A 24336-nucleotide genomic window follows, 5' to 3' on the forward strand; every position below is an offset into this window, starting at 1 on the left:
ATGCTAAGGGGGCCAACTAGCCAAGGGAACTAACGCACTTGCAACTAGTCGCTGGCCTCATTAGCATATTATAAAGGAGCTTTAGAAACACTTTTTCTAAAGATCTCTTTACATATGTTACTATGGCTTGGGACAGTTACGCAGGGATTAGAAATATACACACAGAAATGCTCGTGGTTCTGGGTGCATATTAAACCTGACAGGGTCCCTTTAAAGAATATTTGGTGAAACCAGTTATCTTTAAACCTTCTTCCAGATTTTGTCTATACCAACATTGTTACAAGAACTGATTTCAGATTTGTCAAAAATGTCCCAGAATCTAACATTGGAACCAAATTATTTCCTCTTAACACATCTCAGCACAGCCATTGAGGAGGTAGATGGAGCCCCCTACACACTCCATCCCCACTTGTGAAGAAATATAACAGAGAAAAAGATCTGGAATCGCCAGTCCTCTATCGGTCTTACACTTATGTAGCGTTTGTAATTTGAACCTAGATATTCCCTTTTTCCTTATGAAATCCCAGAATTTACTATCCTATATATCCCATATACTATCCTATTCGTTTGTTTGTTTTTTTTTGTTTTGGACCGTGAGGAAGGCGGAAAACAGTCGAAACGTGTAGTCCTGTCTGCGTTATTTTCCTGTGTGCATTTCTGTACTTGATTCTATTGGACCGCTGTATTTTAAGAAATTTATAATAAAGATGAAGAATTTTTAAACAACACCCTGAAGTTCTGATGTCATTGCTGGATCTCTCTCTGATGTTGTTTATACTATTATGGATGGAATCCCAATCCTGATCCGGACAGGACAAAGTTAATCAGGAGAGCTGAGGATCCAGGTGACTCATGTGTGAGCTGGACTACATTCTGTTTGCATAATATAAAAATATATATTATATATATTATATATATATATATATATACACACACACACACACACACACACACACACACACGTACAGTGCAGACCAAAAGTTTGGACACACCTTCTCATTCACAGAGTTTTCTTTATTTTCATGACTCTGAAAATTGTAGAGTAAAAAGTGGCTCACATGAGGACCACCCCAGGAAAGGAAGACCAAGAGTCCCATCTGCTGCGGAGGATAAGTGTATCCGAGTCACCAGCCTCAGAAATCGCAGGTTAAAAGCAGCTCAGATTAGAGACCAGGTCAATGCTACACAGAGTTCTAGCAGCAACAACATCTCTAGAACAACTGTTAAGAGGAGACTTTGTGCAGCAGGCCTTCATGCTAAAATAGCTGCTAGGAAACCACTGCTAAGGACAGGCAACAAGCAGAAGAGACTTGTTTGGTCTAAAGAACACAAGGAATGGACATTAGACCAGTGGAAATCTGTGCTTTGGTCTGATGAGTCCAAATTTGAGATCTTTGAATCCAACCACTGTGTCTTTGTGAGACGCAGAAAAGGTGAATGGATGGACTCTACATGCCTGGGTCCCACCGTGAAGCATGGAGGAGGAGGTGTGATGGTTTGGGGGTGCTTTGCTGGTGACACTGTTGGGGATTTATTCAAAATTGAAGGCATACAGAACCAGCATGGCTACCACAGCATCTTGCAGCGGCATGCTATTCCATCCGGTTTGTGTTTAGTTGGACCATCATTTATTTTTCAACAGGACAATGACCCGAAACACACCTCCAAGCTGTGTAAGGGCTATTTGACTAAGAAGGAGAGTGATGGGGTGCTACACCAGATGACCTGGCCTCCACAGTCACCAGACCTGAACCCAATCGAGATGGTTTGAGGTGAGCTGGACCGCACAGTTAAGGCAAAAGGGCCAACAAGAGCTAAGCATCTCTGGGAACTCCTTCAGGACTGTTGGAAGACCATTTCCGGTGACTACCTCTTGAAGCTCATCAAGAGAATGCCAAGAGTGTGCAAAGCAGGAATCAAAGCAAAAGGTGGCTACTTTGAAGAACCTAGAATATAAGACATATTTCCAGTTGTTTCACACTTTTTTGTTAAGTAATTGATTTCACATGTGTGAATTCATACTTTTGATGCCTTCAATAAGAATCTACAATTTTCAGAGTCATAAAAATAAAGAAAACTCTTTGAATGAGAAGGTGTGTCCAAACTTTTGGTCTGTACTGTATATATACTAGAAGATACTGTATGTCTAGACAGCTAAATTGGAGCATTATTCAAAAAAAAAATATAGGGCTTGTGGTATAATGATCATTTTAGTGCTCCCTATTACAAATAGCAGGAGTTTACACCATGCATTTTTTTTTGTTAAAACGTCTTTAGCATTGGAGCAATATTTAGTGTTTAGTAATCATTATTTTTTCACTAATTTGGATTCCAGGATACATAAACAAAGTCCCTACTTTCAATTATGTGAGAGTTCCATACAGTTAAGTGGTTTAGGACCTAAGGTCATGAGAGAAGACATCCCAATTAATTTTAAGACCTGAGTGTTCCGAAATTATTGATTAGAGAAATTGCTTCCCTCACGAGATCGGACAGTCATTAAGAAATAACAGCATATCATCAGCATAAAGGGCAACGTTTTCAATTAATGAACCATATAGAAAGCCCTTCACTATTCAAGATACTCTCAATGCTGCAGCAAGAGGCTCGATTGTTATTGCGAATAGGAGAGAGAGAGGGCAGAGGGGACACCCCTGCCTCGTTACCCTGCCCAAAGCGAGGTGACACGACATCATGAGTCATGACATTCGCTTTCAACCTGGCTCTCGGAGCGGATTGTAGCAAATGAACCCACAAAAGAAAGCTCTCACTAAAACCCATATTTGACAGTACAGCCTATAAATGCGCCTATTCTACACTATCAAACACTTGGCTACATCACGCAAAACTACTGCCTTATAATCACAATCCACTGAAGGCAATTGCATAAGTACAACCATCTAATAATTGCCGTAGATTTGTTTGGCATAAATCCGGATTGATCTCGGTGTATCATGGAAGTAATGGACTTTAGTAAGGCAATTTGCCAGGACTTTGGCTAATATTTTTATGTCTACTGTTAAAAACAAAATTGAAACATATGATCCTGCTCGACAGGGATCTTTATACTATTTAGGAATAACCACAATAGTGGTTTCATTCATAGAGGGTGGTAATCGGTCATCCTTTAACACTGTAAAAATAAAGTCAAAAGCTGAAGGAGTAAAGTACCACTAAATTGTTAATAAATTTCAACCGAAACCAGTCAATCCCTGGGGATTATTTTTTGGCCATCAAGCTTCATGCCATTTCAAGTTCCACCAGACTAAGCAGTGCATCCAATAAGTTAATATAGTCTGATTTTAATGTAGGTAAATTAAGTGGGGCCAAAAAGAGTTGTAGCTGCTCCCTAGAAGGGAAACCTTAGATTGATAAAGTGCTTCAAAAGAAACTTGGAAAACCAATAAAATATCTGGCGTGGATTGCAATAATACTCCATCTTTGCCACTCATCTCTTTAAGAGAGATTGCACCTTACTTTTACATTGATTGCCTATCCTTAGAATAGATCATCAACATCTGATCGTACGGGGTCCAATTGTCACTGATCAGTTGCTCTAGGTTCCGGCAGCGACAGTCAGAAATTCTCAGTTCCGGAGCTACCCTGTCAACTGATTGTGCCCGAGGCCGGGTACTACCGTACACAACTGCCTCCTATTGATTTGAATGGGAGGCGCAAGTGCAGTACCTGGCCGCTATCATAAGACGGGGCAAATCTGGAACTGAGCATTTCTGAATGCCTGCTGCCGCTACCACCCCTAACAACAACTGATCGCGGGGGTGCCGGGTGTCTGATTATGGCCGATCAGACATTGATGACCTACCCTAAGGATCGGCCATTAAATGTAAAAGTAGTCGACAACCTCTAATAAAAGACATGCTCTGTTGGGTATTTGCTATAACTGCAAGATGTTCAGCCTTCTCTCTTTCAAAATATTTTTTTTGATAAAACTTATTACCTGCTTTAGTTACCATGTATTGTGCCAACTGATATTCAGCTTCCTATAAACTAGACTAATGTAAGTCAGAAGGATACATCATATATTATATGATATCATATATCACCTTCAGCTTCCTGTACTTCCATCTTGAATGTGTGTTCAAACGATTTAGAAGCGTTTTTAATACTGCTTACTTTAATGAGGAGACCTCATAAAAAGGCCTTCATGGTATCCCAAACAATTACAGCGGAAGTGGAACATTATCTAATAAATTTGGAATTTTATTAGACTTAAAAATATATTTAGCCAATTAGTGTTAAATTGCCAAGGTAGGGTCATTACACACTTAAGCGGGCTTTACACGCTACGATTTCGCTACAGCGATCTCGTTGGGGGTCACGGAATTTGTGACGCACATCCGGCCGCTGTAGCGATATCGTTGTGTGTGACTCCTAGGAGCGATTTTGGATCGTTGAAAAAACGTCTAAAAATCGCTCCTCGTTGACATGGGGGTCCACTCCCAACTATCGCTGCTATCGCTGGGGCGAAGTTGTTCCTCGTCCCTGCGGCAGCACACATCGCTATGTGTGACGCCGCAGGAACGAGGAACATCTCCTTACCTGCCGCCGGCCACAATGCGGAAGAAAGGAGATGGGCGGGATGTTTGTTCCGCTCATCTCTGCCCCTCCGCTTTCATTGGGCGGCCGCTTAGTGACGTCGCTGTGACGCCAAATGGACCGCCCCCTTAGAAAGGAGGCGGTACGTCGGTCACAGCGACGTCGCAGGGCACGCAAGTACGTGTGACGGGGGTGTGCAATGGGCAGCGATATACCCATCTCACACAAACGATGGGGGCGGGTCGCATGCTAGCGATATCGGGACAAATATCGAAGCGTGTAAAGCCACCCTTAGAAGGAACAACTTGAATAACCAATTTAATCGGAGCAGGATCCAAAAGATTACAAGGCAAGTATTCCACTGAGAACAATAAACTTTGCCATTTACGTATTACCATTAGCCAGATCTATACCGGAGAGAGAGCCATATGTCAAAGAAAAACATGAGCATACCTTCAGGTCTGGATTGCCGAGTCTTCAAAAATCCCAAAAGTCAATTTCACATAAGAGTTTCCCAGATGGGGTTAAGCCTATGCCAAGTGTCCCCAGTTTCTTTTGAAACCTGTCTAAAGAGCTCTCTATAGAATTATTAATATCATCCAAGATTAAAATTGGCAATTAGAGGCGCGTGAGCTACAAATTTCAGAATCTCTGAAAGACATGATCCAGTGTATGGGGGTGGATATTATTCAGAGACCAGCAACATTTTGTGCAGTGCGGAGTATGACATCCCTGTCTTTAATGGAGGATCTTCATAAGCACTCTACGTGTGGGGCTGCCTGGAGGAAGCGGCCTGGTTGGAGCACAATGATCACATTCATAGGCAAATAATGGGGTCAGAATGGTAACACTTTCATCACCCAATCTACAAAATATTTAGTTGGTCGATTACCTTCTTTTTTCTCAAGATCCTTAAAAAGCCAAATATTATTTCTACAAAGATGGTTTTCCAGGTCATCCTGTGTTTCACAGATAATTTCAAGGGCTCTCCCATGCTGTCATAGGCCAGGGCATATCATCCATTTCACTAACTCTCTCCTCCACTGCCGTAGTTCTTTCACTAAACTTCCTCAAGTCCTGCCTCACACTTGAAATGTTATATTATTTAGGGACTTATGATGGCTGCAATTGGGCTTTGTAATATCTGCAAGAGTGGGTTCTTTAGTAAGGGAGACAGACTGCTGCACACTGTTATTCTGTGAGGATCTTTGACCCTGTAGCCCTGCATCATGGCTTGTGTCAGTGTCCTCCATGGTAGTGTGTGTCATACAGAGCTTTGCTGGCAAGAACTGTTGATTCTCTGACTAAGGCCTAAGCCACACGGCAAGAAAATCGGTGCGAGTGGAGTGCGATAAAACATCACATTCCACTCGAACCAATTCTAGCCTGTGTGTCAGCACACTTGAGCGATTATTTTCTCAGCCCTAACCGGACCGAGAACACAATCGCAGCATGCTGCTATTGTAATGCGAGACTCTTTCTCTCGCAGCCATTCAAGTGAGTGGGGACGAGAGAAAAATGGCACTGCACTCGCGGTACACCGGTGTACCACGCGTGCAGAGCGAGAATCGCAATAGCCGGCTACAGAGGAGAGAGGGAGAAAAATCCCTCCCTCCGCAATGTTGGCCCGCCCCTCTTCACTGCCAGCCCGCCCCCCGCAGCTGAGGTCCGCTCGCACAGTCAGACCTCAGACGCAGGGATACTAGCATGACACTCGGCTCCCGCTTTGCTGCCAGCGCGAGCCGAGTGTCATGTGAGGATCACACTAGTGCCCCGTGTGGCCCCGGCCTTACCCGATTGCTTTGCAGGCCTTAGTGGCTCTTCCACAGGGCCAGCTCCTTCAGACTGAGAGGTAAGATCAGGAAAACCGGTCAAGTTTAGTCGCCATTTCCTTCTGCTGTAAAAGCCATCAACTCAGTCATCATTGAAGCCGCAGACAAGGTGGCGCCATCTTTGATCTCTCGCTTGGCCTTCCTGGAGGTCTTTCCCCTTTTCATTTCTAGCTTCCTTGCACCAAATAAAACACACCGGAGGGCACCACCAGTAGCCGTGGTCGTAGCAGTTGCACACTGATTGGTACCTCTAAGCTGTACGGAGCCGGATAAAAAGGATAAAAGTTCCGTAGAGAACTGATATCACGTCCTCTCACATTTACATTTTACATTTCGAGCCACCCCCCAATTTTACTTATTAATGAACTTAAAGGGTTATCCCCAAGATCCTATCCCAATATGTAGTAGGTGTGATAATAATAATATTAGCAAATGCCTCCAATTACAAATGTAGTTCTGATATAGCCATGACGCTTACCTCATATGCAGGGCATTGCAGCTTAGGTATCCATGGTTATGGCCACTCAGTGACAGTTGCACCATGGATACCTAAGCTGCAGTGCCCTGCACATAAGGTAAGAGATATGGCTGTATCAGGAGCACTATACAACTATTCTAATTGGAGGTATTTGATAATAATAATAATAATAATATTATACCTACTACATATTGGGATAGAATCTTAGAGATGAAAATACTCTTTAAGCATAACATTTTAAGCTACAATCCTGGAGCGCGTTGCTTAGTAATCGGCCCAGACTTTGTAAATTTGATCACATATTTCCAGGATGAATAACAGACGAGCACAATACAGAAGTTAAAGCAACAAAGCTATGGAATTATTTAATTGTTTACTACTACTGTACAGACATGTCAGGAGAATCAATCGGACACGGAAAAAAAATAAAACAGTTTCCGTAACAGATATAATTGGTTCTGATACTAAACTAACATTACAATGTCACATTTCTTAGAATGAAATAAGATGTATTGCTATGGAGGGTGGGCTGATCTATAGGATCTAGCAGTAATTTCACTGCTTCTACTAAAACAGATCTAGCAAGGAGTTTGAAAAGATTGTTTAAAAGAACGGAGACCATTAAAAAGGTATCAACCACTGAGTACTAACTGAAAAGATGGTAATAATAGCAGCTTTCCAGACTGCTCGGGTCTCTTCATCAGGCTCAGTATAACACAATCTGAAGAGTCACATATTTAGGGCTCTTTTCCACTCGCGATTTCCTGATGCGAGTGCGGTCCGATAAAACATCTGATTGCACTCGCACCAGTGTTAATCAATCAATGAGACAGTTTTATCTGTCCCGTTTTTTCTCCACACAAATCGTCCTCTCGGTACAATCGCAGCATGCTGCATTTTGCACAGAGTCTCGCCTCACGCGTGTGTAAAATCGCACTGCACTCACATGTTATGTGACTGTAGTGCGGTGCAAACAGACACAGACAGCGGAGGAGATGGGAGAAAGTTCTCCCTCCATCTTCTCCGCTCCTGTGATGCGATCACAAGATTGCTCACTGTCGCATGGGTAGCACCCCTGCGGTACCAGGTGCCACAAATGTAAGCCATGGAAAATCCAAACCCCGGAATACCTGTGCCAGCAAGTACACCAGCACCTTCAGGCCACATAAACAACCCCAACACCTGACTGGGAGACTGCCTAGTAACAGGTAAAAGGGGAGGGCACTGATTGGATGGTAGCCACCCAACCTGGAGGGAAAGACCCAGTGAGGGGGAGAGGCCAGTGGTCAGTTGGGAGCTGGCAGGATGGAGTGTAAGAGGAGAGTCGACAGTGAGACCAAGTGAGGAGGAAGAAGTCTCCAGAGAGTTGAGAATTGGAGGGAAGAGAAGGAAGCAAGGAGGAGAGTGAAGCTCGTAGTAGTAGAAAGTGGAAAGTACAAAAACTGACCTGAAGAACCACCGGAGTGCTGTAAAAGGAGTGAGGGACTGTGGAATACGGAACCAGGACTCCAGGCACCGTGGGTTACCTGTGGAAGTGTAAGACTCCAGGAACCACGGGACGCCTGTGGAAGTCTGGAACCAAGGCTCACAGGACTCAACACAAGGCGGGGTGCAGACCCTAGGACAGTGGGACACTTTATGGTCAGCTGTTAAATCTGCCAGGCGAGAAGAAGATCTCCAGGGCCCATCACCAACCAAACAAGCCTGAAGCACAAGCAGCAAAGAGGGGACCAGGGACTGAAACCCTTAAATAGTCCAAGCTGCCTGCATTAAGGCCAAGGCTAAAGAAAAGGGACTTCCAAGTAGCTCCAGGCCACAGGAGTCCAACCACAACGAGTGTGCACGGAGGACAGCCAACCCAGGTCTCAGCTGGCACTGAGAACAAGGGGAGAAGGTACACCTGGAGCCGGCACCCGCAGGTTCAGGTACCACTGTAAAGTAAAGTCAAGTGGAAACTGCAATTCTGGTGTGGATTGTGTTCTTGATCACCCCGTTCACTGACATAGATGGTTCCCCACTACTACACACCGCAAGTGGCATAGTTAAGAACTCTTATTTTTATTTTTCCCTTTTACTTTTATTTTACCAAAAAAACCCTTTCTCTTCCGGAAGACGGCACCCCAAGGGCCACGGTATCGGGCCACGACCACGACTGACCCCACTGCGCACCCCAAGCCCGGGATCGAGTACCCCACGGCCCCGGGGTGTCACACATGACCCTTGTCTGACACTCGCTGCAGAGGGTCATTAGCATATCGCTTCCGATGCTATTGCATCGGAATTGGTACACAAGTGGAAAAGAGCCTTTATACACAACAGGACATAGTAAGGAGTTTGGAAATTTTACTCACGTGAAAATGGAGAATTCTTGTAAATATGTCTTCCCTCATATTCATTTCAACATCAAAGTCAGACAGCCTTTTATCAGCCTGCGTGCTGGCCATCCGCACCTCTCTGCGGGGGGACACGTGCTGCGGAAAATCTAGCAAGGTTCGCTCTACTGTTGAGAGACCACAATGAACGTTACGGTTAGTGAGACTGTGGCCATGATGTGTCGAGAGCCAACAGCAATGAGGGAACACATTTTTTAAAGTAAGAGACAACTTAATGTACACTATATTGGCAACAATATTGGACACACGTGTTAGTCAGTGAATTTAGGTTTTCTATTTAGCCCCACTGCCCCCAATACATAACACCCGGAACCCCAACGAGCCATTTGCCTTTACATCACGTGTATCAAGTCAGATCATGACATTTTTCTCAAATAATACTTCAGTGCTGACATTCCCATAGGTGACTTTATGCCATAAACTACAGTATCTCAATGTAAAGAGAGATCCAACTTCCCAACTTGAGTGTACCCCAAAAACATGCCCCCCGAATAACCACTGCTTTATAAAGTCAAAGCTGTCAATCAAAGAAAAGGGTGGGGGCGGAGATAGAGGGAAAACAAGTAGGTGCACCTTAATGTTTACCACGCCATGAGTGCAAGGAGAGCCTGCACTTGGTTTGAACAGAGGTTCTGTGCCAACATGTGAGGGTATGCTCACATCTTGTGTAGTTTTGGGGGGGAGGGAAAGCGCTGCGACTTTCTCATTCATTTGAAACAACCCCATTCAGATGCATGGAACAGAATCTGTAACATGGGAATTCAGCCTTAAAGGGGGGTTTACAGATACAGAAAACACATCCGACACGGCAGTTTTTGGGTTTTTTTGGGTTTTTTTTAAAAAAAAAAAAAAAAAAAAAGAAAAACTGTGCTTTATTCACCCTGTATAAACCTCAAGGAACAATAAACCCTGTTAAAAATTTACTTTTAATGAATAAGTTAAAAAAAAAACAAAACAATAAAGGACACACAAAGTGATTAAAATTTTGAAGCACGGTACCATGATAGGTCGGGTGCAATAACAGTTAATAGAGATATTATCTATAATAACTCACATATATGATCACATGTGCTGAGTAAGAAGCCCGGGAAGCCCTAGAGCAGCCCTACCGTGGGTGACCGTGCCCAAACTAAAGCACCTGCCACCAAAAGTATTAAAAATCAAAAAGGTACTTATCTGAACGGTCATATTTCAGCAGTATTCATTCCCATAACGTCCCGACGCGTTTCTCCCCAGTTAACAGTATACGGGGGTTCATCAGGGGACAAAGACAGGTGCAGATAACATCCTCAACCTCAGATTTTGGCACACAACTATTTTTCTTGGAGTCTCCGGACCTGGGACCCCCGAGTATCGGCTCGTCTTTGTACCCTGATGAACCCCCGTATACTGTTAACTGGGGAGAAACGTGTCAGGACGTTATGGGAATGAATACTGCTGAAATATGACCGTTCAGATAAGTACCTTTGATTTTTAATACTTTTGGTGGCAGGTGCTTTAGGTTGGGCACGGTCACCGTAGGGCTGCTCTAGGGCTTCCCGACGATGAATGGGGGGTGCCCAAAACAGTTAAGGTGTCATACCCTCCATTGCTAGGTAGGGACTTTTTAGGGCTCATTAGGGTCAGTTTCCTATAAAGTGCCTAGCAATCGGAAGGGGTAATTTCTCTCCCTTTTCCTTGAAAGCTGTGACTATTTGTCATGTGATAAAGTGGTCACGGTTTCTTTTTTCAGCTTTCTTACCCAGCACGTGAATATATATGTGATTTATTATAAATAATATCTCTATTATCTGTTATTGACTCCTGACCTATCATGGTACCGTGCTTCAAAATTTTAAATCACTTCGTGTGTTCTTTATTGGTTTTTTTTTTAACTTATTCATTAAAAGTTAATTTTTAACAGGGTTTTTTTTGTTCCTTGAGGTGTATACACTATCTATACACCCAGTGATTATTTTTGCTGCGGCTTTGGTTTTTATGCTTTACTCACCCTCCCTGGGTCCGGAGCAGAGTCCCGGCCACTGCTGAAGGCTGTTAGGCTATGTGCGCACGCTAGGTTTATGGTGCAGAAATTTTCTGCACCAAAAACACCCCTTGTGGCAGAAAAACACACAAAAAAATAACGTTTACGTTACTTGATGCATTTTTTTTTGCATGCCTTTTTTGTGAAATCAATGGCTGGAATGGCTATGTATAATAAAAAAAAAAAAAAAAGCAGGAGAAAAAAAAAAAAAAAAAAAACACACCAACAATTGACGTGCTGCTGATTTTTTCTGTACCCAAAACTGCAAAAATAAATAACAAGTATATGCTCAAAACTTTAGAATTCACATAGCCTTTGCTGGCAAAAGGTAGACATGCAGATTTGGGCCATAAGCTGCACAATAAATTGCACCAAATCTGCATAAAAAACTCCGCGTGCGCGGACAGCCGTTCAGGCTGCTCGGCCTGAGTTGACGGCATGAGCTGCTGAGTTCGCCGATTGCCTGCAGACAGTAACAGAAACCAAGAACAGCGGTGGAGACTCACACTGGACCCAGGGAAAATGAGGTAGCTCAGATGTTTGGGATTTTTTCCTAACAAACAGCAGCAAAAGAAGGAGTTTTCCCTAAACTGGAAAACCCCTTTAAGTTCCTGATGATGCCCTAAGTGCACTTTAAAGGGCTTTTCTGCTACTTTTAAAAGTTTAATGCAGGATAGAGATCCCCATGAAAGAAAGTATGAGGTGATAACTATTGGAATGCTCATGTTCTGCCACTCCTATGGTCTCTTCTAGAAACACTGAGGCCACCGATTGCTGCAGGGTCAGGAGTATGACGGACCAGATGTTATCATTTCCAGATTCCGCTGAAACCATCATTATTGCAGGGCTGGAGCAGGGATTTTAATGACAAGTCTGAGGAGCTGTCCACGGACTAAACACTATTGGACGTAGAGCGGACTTTTTACAGCACGGAGCGCTGGTTACGACTATCTTATTGTTGTTTTTTTATTAGAGATAGCTTTAAGGCACACAATTTGAAGTGGATGTAACAATGTCATACTTGTTGGCTTCCCTATAGTCAGGCCTACAGTAGGATTCATTGTCTAGCATATGACGGGGGGGGGGGGGGGGGGGGAGGGGGTTGTGCATTTGTATTCATCTCTGCAGGGAGCTTCCCCAATACAGTTTCAGACTGGGCTTCTGGAACCTTCTGCATACTTTGAGTTAGGCTACTTTCACACATCAGGTTTTTCCCTATCAGGCACAATCCGGAAATAAAACGGGTAAAACGGATCCGGTACCGCATCCGTTTTATCTCCATTGATTTGCATTGCCACCGGATTGTGCCTGATGAGCTTGCGTTGCATCCGGCTTTTTCCGGATGCTGCTTAAGCAATAAATGCAGTGGCCGCATGGAACGTTTCATGCAACGTTTTTTGTCTCATAAAAAAAACGCACAGCGCCGGTTGCGGCATGGTGCATAATGAAAGTCTATGCACGCCGAATCCGGTGGCATGCATCAAATGCCGGAAGCATGTACCGAATTCGGTTTTTACTTCTGAGCATGCCCAGAAGTGATTCTCTGGGAAAATCGGTGCGAGTGGAGTGCGATAAAACATCGCATTCCCCTAGGACCAATTCTAGCCTGTGTGTCTGCACACATGCGCGATTATTTTCTCAGTCCTAACCGGACCGAGAAAACAAGCGCAGCATGCTGCGGGTGTAATGCAAAACTCTTTTCTCTCGCACCCATTCAAGTGAATGGGGCGAGAGAAAAATCGCACTGCACTCGCGGTACACCGGTGTACCGTGCGTGCAGAGCGAGAATCGCAATAGCCGGCTACGAAGGACGGGGGAGAGAAATCCCTCCTTCCCCTCCTGAGAGCCGGCGCGCCCCCCGCAGCTGAGGTCCGCTCGCAGGGTCGGATCTCAGATGCAGGCACACTAGCATGACACTCGGCTCCTGCTGTGCTGCCAGCGCGAGCCGAGTGTCATGCGAGCATCACACTAGTAACCCTTGTGGCCCCAGCCTCTCTCACTCACACTCACTCACTGACTCACTCACTCACTCGCCGGCGCGGCGCTCCACGGCGTTCACACTGCTGGCGGCTTCTCCTGATTTGAAAATGCCGGCCGCCCATTATTCAATCTCATATTCCCTGCTTCCCCCGCCCACCGGCGCCTATGATTGGTTGCAGTCAGACACGCCCCCACGCTGTGGGACAGCTGTCTCAGTGCAACCAATCACAGCCGCAGGTGGGCGGGTCTATAACTTGCAGTAAATTAAATAAATAATTTAACAAAAAAAAAAAAAACCACATGCAGTCCCCCCCCCAATTTTGATACCAGCCAAGATAAAACCATATGGCTGAAGGCTGGTATTCTCAGGATGGGGAGCTCCACGTTATGGGGAGCCCCCCAGCCTAATAATATCAGCCAGCAGCCGCCCGGAATTGCCGCATGCATTAGATGCGACAGTTCCGGGACTCTACCCGGCTCATCCCGAATTGCCCTGGTGCGGTAGCAATCGGGGTAATAAGGGGTTAATCATGGCAGGCGTCTATAAGACACCCCCAATGATTAACCTGTAAGTGAAAGTAAATAAACACATACACCCAAAAAAATACTTTATTTGGAATAAAGGACAAAAAAACCCTCTTTCACCATTTTATTAAAATCCCCAAATACCCCTCCAGGTCTGACGTAATCCACGAGTTCCCGCGCGATTTCAGCTCTGCTACATGAAGCTGACAGGTGCGGCAGTAGAACACCGCCGCTCCTCGGAGCTCCACGCAGCAACTGAAGGGAGTCGCGCTGTCAGCGGGGACATCACTGAGGTAATGTCGGTGTATGTGCGGTGATGTGCGGGAGTGCCGGTGTATGTGCGGTGATGTGCGGGAGTGCCGGTGTATGTGCTGGAGTGCCGGTGTATGTGCGGTGGTGCCGGTGTATGTGCGGTGGTGCCGGTGTATGTGCGGTGGTGTGCGGGAGTGCCGGTGTATGTGCGGGAGTGCCGGTGTATGTGCGGGAGTGCCGGTGTATGTGCGGTGATGTGCGGGAGTGCCGGTGTATGTGCGGTGATGTGCGGGAGTGCCGGTGTATGTGCGGTGATGTGCGGGAGTGCCGGTGTATGTGCGGGAGTGCCGGTGTATGTGCGGTGATGTGCGGGAGTGCCGGTGTATGTGCGGGAGTGCCGGTGTATGTGCGGGAGTGCCGGTGTATGTGCGGTGATGTGCGGGAGTGCCGGTGTATGTGCGGGAGTGCCGGTGTATGTGCGGTGATGTGCGGGAGTGCCGGTGTATGTGCGGGAGTGCCGGTGTATGTGCGGGAGTGCCGGTGTATGTGCGGTGATGTGCGGGAGTGCCGGTGTATGTGCGGTGATGTGCGGGAGTGCCAGTGTATGTGCGGTGATGTGCGGGAGTGCCGGTGTATGTGCGGTCATGATGGAGTCTCTCTCAGCCTTAAAAAAAAAAAAAAAAACAAAAAAAAAAAAAAAAAAAAAACTGATCCGTTTTTTTACCACATCAGTTTTTCCCAATCTGAGACTGATCCGTTCCATCAGGCACAAACCGGATTGTGCCTGATTGGAAAAAACTGATGTGTGAAAGTAGCCTTACATGTAACAAATGCTTAAGGGTTGGGATGTGATTACCTCTCCTAAACCAGTGGTCTGATCCAAGGAGAGGTGGAAAAGTGAGCCACATGTTTTGTTAGGGAGTTGGTGCTGTAATGTGGAGGGGTGAGGATCTCTTGCTATGGCCAAGTTCTGGTGCCCATGAATAGAATATAGAGATTGGAGCTGGATACACGTGCTACGGTCATGATATCAGTCGAATGGATTTAAGGAACTATCATAAGGACTGTTGTTGATGGCTGAAGCTGGATAAACGCACTGTGGACATGATATTCATCGTCTGGAGTAGCATAAGAACTGTTGTTGGTGGCTGGAGCTGGTTATACTTGCTACGGTCCTGGTATTTATCATCTGGAGAAGTATAAGCAGTGACTGTACACTATACCAGCAGGAGATACTAAAGCTGTTAGCCAATCAAAAGTTGGGGGTCAGTGGACATTGCCTGGTACGGGGTCAGTGGAACTACCAGGCCCGGTTTGGGATCTCGTGGACATCTCATTTTGACCAACTACCCAGAGTTATTGTAAGACAGTGTATGAAAGAAATAAAAATTGTTGAATCGTTAACCTGCCTAGGTGATTAATAAAACCCACCACATCGGATCTTCACAACATGTATTGTTTCTTTCTTGTATTCTGATCCTGACTCTTCATAAAATTTTCAAACGTAGCAGAAAATCCCTGTAACACAATGACTATTACCTGAATATTCTAGCTCCAAATTGGCCAAAACTTTGACAGTGTTTTCATATGTGACTTTCCCAACCTCCAGTGCAGCCACTGCGTCATATACGCTCTTAGTCCTTGTTATAAGTTCTTCAGTCCTGGTGTGAATATCCTCCGGTGACAAGTCCCAACGTAGAAGATTCTTATCGGCCACAAGATTAGAAGCCATTCTCATGGATTTTGGCATTTCTGAGCCCATTGTCACTTTATATAGGAATCTCCCACTCTGTAACCTGCTGTGGAGAATGGAATAATGTCAAGAACATAAAATTGTAGTGTGAAAAAGCAAGTCATATAATAAATCACATAATAAACAGTCCAATTTATACTGATAAAATAAAATATAACCAAATACAGATGTCCTTGTATCACAATCAGAGTACAGAACATGATATATGGATTGGCTGAGGGTCTCCTCACCTGAGCTCAAGCATATGTATGAGGCTGTGGAGTTCGCGCCAGAAGACACTCGGCCAGACCGTGCGTCACGGTTTGTACTGGGTCCAGCCTTGTCTGTACCATCACAGAAATTGGACCCAAGAGGAGCCACAGAGTGATCTCTGCCCAGGCGTCCAAGAAGGTGTGAAATCAGGAACCTCTGGGCTTGAGACGTACTAGCATAAAAACTATTGGATGATAACTCAAACTCTACATAGCCGTGGGCAAAAGTTATCGCTGGCAGAAATTTGGGTTTTCATAAAGTTTACTGCCATGATCAGGCCAACAATAAAACCTCCTGACACCATCGTGTTGGGGCTTTTCATCCATGGAGGGGGCTCACTTGCCATATTGCCTAAGAACACGGCCATGAATAAAGGATTGGATCTAAGCATCGTCCAAGAGCAACTTCATCTGACCATAATGGAGACCATGTCACAAGGCAGAAGAGATAACTAAAGCCCCTTTCACACATCAGATTTTTGCCATCAGTCACAATCTGTTGGCTCCGTTTCTTTGACGGATCCATCGCATCAGTTTGGCATCCGTTTGTTCCGTTTTTTAACAGATCCGTTTTTTTAAAGGGGGTGGCTCCCAAACGTTATTGGCTACTGAAAACCATTCACAGCAGTGAAAATGACACATAGGGTGTATTCTACGTTATATACTGATATTGGAGCATGCTCAGTTAAAAAAAAAAAAAAAGGAATCCGTCGCTGGATTCTGTCATTTGACGGATTACGACGGATACTGCGCACATAGGCTTCCATTCTACCCAACGACAGATGGCGATGGATCCGTCGCCGTCCATTTTTTTGACGTACACAAAAAACGTTGCTGTGTGGACGTCGTCTCCGTCCGACTGACACACATTTTTCGATGGATCCGTCAAATGATGGATGAAACACGAGGCCACCCGTCGCAATCTGTCGCTAATACAAGTCAATGAGAAAAAAACGGATCCAGCGGCATCAGTCGCTGGATCCGTTTTTTTCAGAATTCAAAGGATTGTGACTGATGGCCAAAAAACTGATGTGTGAAAGGGGCCTTAGTGGATCAGTGAACAAAACATTGACATTCTGGGTCCGTGGCCTCAGATCTCATTCCTATTGAGAATCTGTGGTCAATCCTGATACAGTGGATGGACAAACAAAACATAGACATTGTGATAAATTCCAAGCACTGATTAGGGAAAAATAGGTGATCAGTCAGGATCTGGCCCAGAAGCTGATATCCAGCATGTCAGGGCGAAGGGCAGGAGTCTTAGAAAACAAAGGTCACATGTTTTTGCCCCACACAAAAAAAATGCAGCATTTTACCGTACGAACAGTGAGTGAGGTTTCTGATATCTTATGCTGCTTAGTTTTTTCTCACAGATTTGAAATCTGCAGCACGTCAATGTCTTGGGGACGTGAGCACAGTAAGGCTGTGTGCGCACATTGTGTTTTTTCCTGCATTTTAAACTGCACTGTGTCATTGACAAAATGCATGCGTTGTGCTTCCCCAGCAAAGTCTATGAGAAGTCAGAAAATTCCATGCGCACGTTGCTTTTTTTTAGGCAGCGTTTTAGATGACAAATATTTGGCAAAATCGATGCCTAAAAACAAAGCAGCATGTCACTTCTTCAGTGCGTTTTGGTTGCATTTTGCAACCATTGAAATCAATGAGGGGTGTCAAAATGCAACCAAAATGTTTAGCTGTGCACTTGCACTGCATTTTTGTGGCATTCTGCATGCTTTTCTGACAAACAAAACGCAGGTCTTTAGGACTCTCTGTCGATATCGGTCTCTCTCGGTCGGTCGGTCAGCCTCTCGGTCGGTCGGTCAGCCTCTCGGTCGGTCGGTCAGCCTCTCGGTCGGTCGGTCAGCCTCTCGGTCAGCCTCTCGGTCAGCCTCTCGGTCAGCCTCTCGGTCAGCCTCTCGGTCAGCCTCTCGGTCAGCCTCTCGGTCAGCCTCTCTGTCAGTCGGTCAGCCTCTCTGTCAGTCGGTCAGCCTCTCTGTCAGTCGGTCAGCCTCTCTGTCAGTCGGTCAGCCTCTCTGTCAGTCGGTCAGCCTCTCTGTCAGTCGGTCAGCCTCTCTGTCAGTCGGTCAGCCTCTCTGTCAGTCGGTCAGCCTCTCTGTCAGTCGGTCAGCCTCTCTGTCAGTCGGTCAGCCTCTCTGTCAGTCGGTCTCTCCCTCCTTCATGCTCACCGGTGCGGCGCTGCACGGCTGTCACAAAGCTCTGGCGGCTTCTCCTGCTTTTGAAAATGCCGGACGCTCATTATTCCATCTCGTATTCACTGCTTTCCCCTCCCACCGGCACCTATGATTGGTTGCCTTCAGACGAATCCCCACACTGAGTGACAGCTATCTCACTGCAACCAATCACAGCCACCGGTGGGCGGGTCTATATCGTGCAGTAAAATAAATAATTTAAAAAACGACATGCGGTCCCCCCAATTTTGATACCAGCCAAGGTAAAGCCACACAGCTGAGGGCTGGTATTCTCAGGATGGGGAGCCCCACGTTACGGGGAGCCCCCCACCCTAAAAATATCAGCCAGCAGCCGCCCGGAATTGCAGCATCCATTAGATGCAACAGTCCTAGGACTGTACCCGGCTCATCCCAAATTGCACTGGTGCGGTGGCAATCAGGGTAATAAGGAGTTAATGACAACCCATAGCTGCCACTAAGTCCTAGCTTAGTGATGGCAGGCATGTATGAGACACCCCCCATCACTAAGCTGTAAGAAAGTAAATACAACACAAAGACCGAAAAATCCTTTATTTGAAATAACTGACAAAAAAAAAAAAAAAAAAATCACCCTCTCTCACTATTTTATTAACCCCTCAAACAACCCTCCAGGTCCGACGTAATCCACACAAGGTCCTACGACACTTTCAACTCTGCTACATTGGAAGCTGACAGTGAGCGGCCACTGACCACGACCGTTCTCTGTGAGCTCCATGGAGCAACTGAAGTGAGTTGCGCTGGCAGCTGTGACGTCACTGAGGTTACCCGCGGCCACAGCTCTCAGGGTGAGGACTCTAGCTGGCCGCTGGTAACCTCAGTGATGTCACCGCTGATCACGCGGCTCACTTCAGTCACTCAGGGGATTTGCGATCACAGGTGAGTTCTTCAGGTGTGACCACAAATCAGGCTGCAACACAGAGACAAAGCCGCGCGATGACAGTGAACTCGGGTGAAGCTCTGACGTCACTGCTGCGGACTCCTGTGTCCTGGCACTGACCTGCAAGGTTCATCTGAGTTCATGACAGCACACAGAGACAGAGCCAGAGCCAGAGCCGCAGGATGACAATGAAGTCGGGTGCAGTTCATCAGAGTTCATTCTCATTGCGTGGCTGTCTGTGTCTGCTGTCAGTGGGCATGTAGCAGAGCTGAATCGCCGGGGGACCGCACTGTCAAAAATGCATCCAAAACGCATGTAAATTGCATTTAAAATCCTAGCTACCCTAAAGTATGTAGTACTACAAGTCCCAGCATACCATAATATATTATCACTACAATCCCCCAGATATATAGAACTACAAGTCCTAGCATGCAATATGGTGCTATTACTAGCTACCCCAAAATACGTAGTACTACAAATCCCAGCATATAATATGATGCGATCACTAATTACCCCAAGGTATGTAGTACTACAAGTCCCAGCATACAACAGATTATCACTAGATACCCCCAGGCATATATTACTACAAGTAACAGCATGTAATATGGCGCCATCACTAGATACCACAGGTCTGTAGCACTACAAGTCCCAGCATGCAATATAGTGCCATCACTAGCTAATCTGAGGTGAGTAGCACCAAGTCTCAGCATACAATAAGACATCAGTAAATGGCCATGCATATAGTACTACAAATCCCAGCTGCCATGTCGGTACCTGCAGGTGTACACACACAGACGTGCTGCATACATGACCAGGACAGCGTGCACTCCCAGGCATGGCTACCAACCACATGTCAAGGGTGCCGGGCGCCGGCAGACATATTTCATGAGGGCAAAACTACCTTAGTAACCAGTGCAAACAGCCCCCGCGGCTCCTGTGCTGAGCTCTGCACTTCACAACAGCTTCCACATTCAAGAAGCCTCAGACATGATGTGCAAGTAAAGGCTGACACGTTACCAGTGAGCTCCTCAGATACAGGTCACACGTAACCTGCTGTCTTTTTGCCCATAGTTAAAATGGCTGCAGTAGAACAGTAGTGGGCGAAGCTTACTCGTCCATCCATTACCACTTACTAGTTTAGCACGCCACCTAGTGGTACAGCGCAATATAGCAGGAGGCCGGTGGTGAAAGAAGAAAATGATGAATGGAGGAGGCTGGTTTTAAAGGGAACCTGTCACCAGATTTGGGGCCTATAAGCTGCAGACACCACCACTGAGGTCTTATATACAGTATTCTAACATGCTGTATATATAAGAGCCCAGGCCAATGTGTTGAATATAAAATTCACTTTATAATACTCACCTAGGAGGACGCACCGGTGCCGACTGGTCAAATGGGTGTCTCCGTTCTCCGGGCCCGCCCCTCCTCTTTCGGCCATTTTGCTCTTCCTTCTTCTGAAGCCTGTGTGCATGACGCATCATAAGTCATCCACACTCCCTGGCACTGAGGTCCTGCGCAGGCACACTTTGATCTGCCCTGCTCAGTTCATATCAAAGTATTGTAGTGCACAACCTATAGTTAGCCTCATATGTGTAATACAGCGTGTCCCTGGGAATGAGAGATCCTATAGACAACAATATCAGGTCCACAAAGCAGATATACGTGTGATCATGCTCAATTTATTAAATGTTACAAAAACATACATATAAAATTGTGACAATACAAGTTAATAGACGAAACCGGAAGCGGTGAAACGCGCGTCGAGGTGGGAGTGGCTACACGAGCAGGTGCTTACCGATAGACACATGGCTGCAGATAACTTACCACTATAGTCCTGTATCATATTAGGGGCACAATAGAAGATTGATTTAGAGATGGCTGAGTGGTTGTGCATTTCTAATGTTTTCGGATGTACAAGGGTTGATTAATTCTAATATACTGTGAGTAACTTGACACCACCAGCACCCTCAATGTTAATCATAGCCCGTAGGTAATCAGCCTTTATATATATGTGGCTACGGACTGCACTGGTCCCGTGTGGTCACCCTGAGTAGTGCGACTCTTTCCCTATTCCATATCCGTGTAGCCTCTATCTATTAACTTGTATTGTCACAATTTTATATGTATGTTTTTGTAACATTTAATAAATTGAGCATGATCACACGTATATCTGCTTTGTGGACCTGATATTGTTGTCTAAAGTATTGTAGTGCGCCTGCGCAGGACCTCACTGCCGGTGAGTGTGGATGAAGTGTTTGAAAGAATATTCCTTCCTGCAGAGCCGCTTCCAGAATCTATATACTTTCAATAACAGAATAATAAGTATACTGTTACCTGTATTTTACAGGACAGAGGGTACATGTATAGACAGAATCAAACAATTCAGTATATAATGCAACAGTTCAGACAAGGAGGGTTAGGCTGCTTTCACACATCAGTTTTTTGCAATCAGGCACAATCCGGAGCTTTGCAGAAAAAACGCATCCGTGTTTTTTTTGTGCCGCCGGATGCGTTTTTTCCTCATAGACTTGCATTAGCACCGGATTGTGCTGCATGGCCTGGCGTTGCGTCCGGTTTTTCCCGGATCCGGCATATTTAGCCGATGCGGTGGTCGCATGGAACGTTGCTTGCAGCGCTTTTTGTCTGCGGTGAAAAAAACGCATTGCGCCGGATGCGGTTTTTTGAACTGCGCATGCTCAGTATCATACCGGATCCGTCAAAAAAACGGGCGGGCCATATGGAAAAACTTATGCAACGGATCAGTTTTTTTCGCCGTATCCGTTGCATAGATTTTGAGCCGGATTGAGCCTGATGCAAAAAAACTGATGTGTGAAAGCAGCCTTAGTGGCTGAGCCCTGCACACAGGAGCTTACAATATATGAGGAAATAGGGGACACAAGGGGTAAAAAATGCCTGTCTTGTATAAATAAGATTGTACAGTATCTGTATATGTCTGGATGTAAATGCTACTTTGTGCATGGACACAGGATAGAAAGGGAGGGAGAATGGGGAAAGGAGTGATCAGAGAGGTGATCGTTCTGCCTAAAAAGATGAGATTAAAACTGAAGTTAATTTGAAATATTCGGATGGTCTTGGGTAGCACAGTAAGGAGTACTAGTGCAGCAGGAGAGAAGTCTTGGAGAAGGCGGTGGTAGATCCAATCATGGAGGATTGTTATAGAGTGGTTGCCGTGTGTATGTCCTTATACTCCATGTTGTATGCCTTTAGATCATTATATTGTTTATTACTAGTGGGGAACTTTTCTTGGCGTGATGCTCAAGACTCTTCTCTTTCTTGGAGTAACACCCGAAACATTATCTTTTGAGAAATTGTTGAGATTCAATGTTATATTTACAGCTGAAAGAATTAATTGAACTCTCTTTTGGAGCCATAGTTGAGTGGGATTATCTGGATAACTAAAATAACTAAAGAAGTCCACCCATTAGGTTTTTATTCATATGTGCTTGTAATGTAGCGTGAGTGTATTATTATACTCACCCACTTCTCCTCTATCCCTATCCAGTGCTGCTCTGCTCTTCTTCTCAGTGACATCACTGCCCTGCAGACTCTCTAAGTCACTCTGCGTGACCTGGAAGTGGCTATAACAATGTAAGTCCATGGAGCGTCAGAATGAGGCTCCATAGACTTAAGCCTGCTTTACACCTTACAATTAGGTGTGCGATCTCGTATGCGATGTGACACGCCCAGGTCGCATATCCGATTGAATGAGATTGCACGTAGGTCGTTCATTTGCTGTCACATGAGCGTTAGTAGTCTATGTTAAATTGATCAATTTTGTGTGCGATCCTTTAGATCATGTGTTCTGTGACGTATGCATTGGGCACCTTTTTTTTTTTTTTTTATCTATTGACTTGCCAAGCGTGTGTAATGTGTAGGGATGCGTTTTTACTATGTCATCTGCCATTCAGCTCTGCTACATGGCCGCTGACAGCAGACACAGACAGCCATGTAGCAGAGCTGAATGGCAGATGACAGCAGACACAGACAGAGCCGCACTGTCAGAATGAACTCGGGTGAACTTCACCCGACTTCATTGTCATGCTGCGGCTCTGTCTGTGTCGCGTCCTGATTAGCGGTCACCAGTGAAAGACTCACCGGTGACCGCTAAACTCCTGAGTAAGTGAATTGAGCAGCCTTCTCTCATACTCACTGATCCCCGATCTCCGGCTCTGCACGGCATTCACACTGCTCCGGCGGCTTTTACTGTTTTGAAAAAGCCGGCCGCCCATTAAACAATCTCGTATTCCCTGCTTTCCCCGCCCACCGGCGCCTATGATTGGTTGCAGTGAGACACGGCCCCACGCTGAGTGACAGGTGTCTCACTGCACCCAATCACAGCAGCCGGTGGGCGTGTCTATACTGTGCAGTGAAATAAATAATTAAATAATTAAAACAAACGGCGTGCGGTCCCCCCAATTTTAAAACCAGCCAGATAAAGCCATACGCTGAAGGCTGGTATTCTTAGGATGGGGAGCTCCACGTTATGGGGAGCCCCCCAGCCTAACAATATCAGTCAGCAGCCGCCCAGAATTGCCGCATACATTAGATGCGACAGTTCTGGGACTGTACCCGGCTCTTCCCGATTTGCCCTGGTGCGTTGGCAAATCGGGGTAATAAGGAGTTATTGGCAGCCCATAGCTGCCAATAACTCCTAGATTAATCATGTCAGGCGTCTATGAGACACCCTCCATGATTAATCTGTAAATTACAGTAAATAAACACACACACCCGAAAAATCATTTATTAGAAATAAAAAACACAAACATATACCCTGGTTCACCACTTTAATCATCCCCAAAAAGCCCTCCTTGTCCGGCGTACTCCAGGATGATGCAGCGTCGCTTCCAGCTCTGCTGCATGGAGGTGACAGGAGCTGCAGAAGACACAGCCGCTCCGGTCACCTCCACACAGCAACTGAGGTGAGTAGCGCGATCAGCTGAGCTGTCACTGAGGTTACCCGCGGCCACCGCTGCATCCACCGCTGGATCCAGTGACAGCGGGTAACCTCAGTGACAGCTCAGCTGATCGTGCGGCTGTCTTCATTTGCTGTGTGGAGGTGACCGGAGCGGCTGTGTCTGCTGCAGCTCCGGTAACCTCCATGCAGCAGCGCTGGATGCGACGCTGGACCATCCTGGAGTACGCCGGACATGGAGGGCTTTTTGGGGC

General features: G+C 45.8%; 1 protein-coding gene across 2 annotated transcripts in view; it reads right to left on the reverse strand.

Annotated features, from left to right (window-relative positions):
* The window catches only part of NLN (neurolysin), a 164024-nt gene extending 144025 nt beyond the window's left edge, over positions 1-19999 (reverse strand). Inside the window, exons 1-3 of one of the 2 annotated variants that reach the window (XM_075342516.1) lie at positions 19924-19999; positions 15580-15839; positions 9219-9367 (exon numbers count right to left, since the gene is read on the reverse strand). In XM_075342516.1, the coding sequence (XP_075198631.1) occupies positions 9219-9367; positions 15580-15839; positions 19924-19958 (444 nt within the window). In that variant the 5' untranslated portion in view covers positions 19959-19999. The remainder of the gene's footprint in view (positions 1-9218; positions 9368-15579; positions 15840-19923) is intronic. The other variant, XM_075342524.1, reaches the window with a different exon arrangement.
* Positions 20000-24336: the final 4337 nt, after the last annotated feature.

This window comes from Anomaloglossus baeobatrachus, chromosome 1 (assembly GCF_048569485.1).
Source record: "Anomaloglossus baeobatrachus isolate aAnoBae1 chromosome 1, aAnoBae1.hap1, whole genome shotgun sequence".
Taxonomy (NCBI): domain Eukaryota; kingdom Metazoa; phylum Chordata; class Amphibia; order Anura; family Aromobatidae; genus Anomaloglossus; species Anomaloglossus baeobatrachus.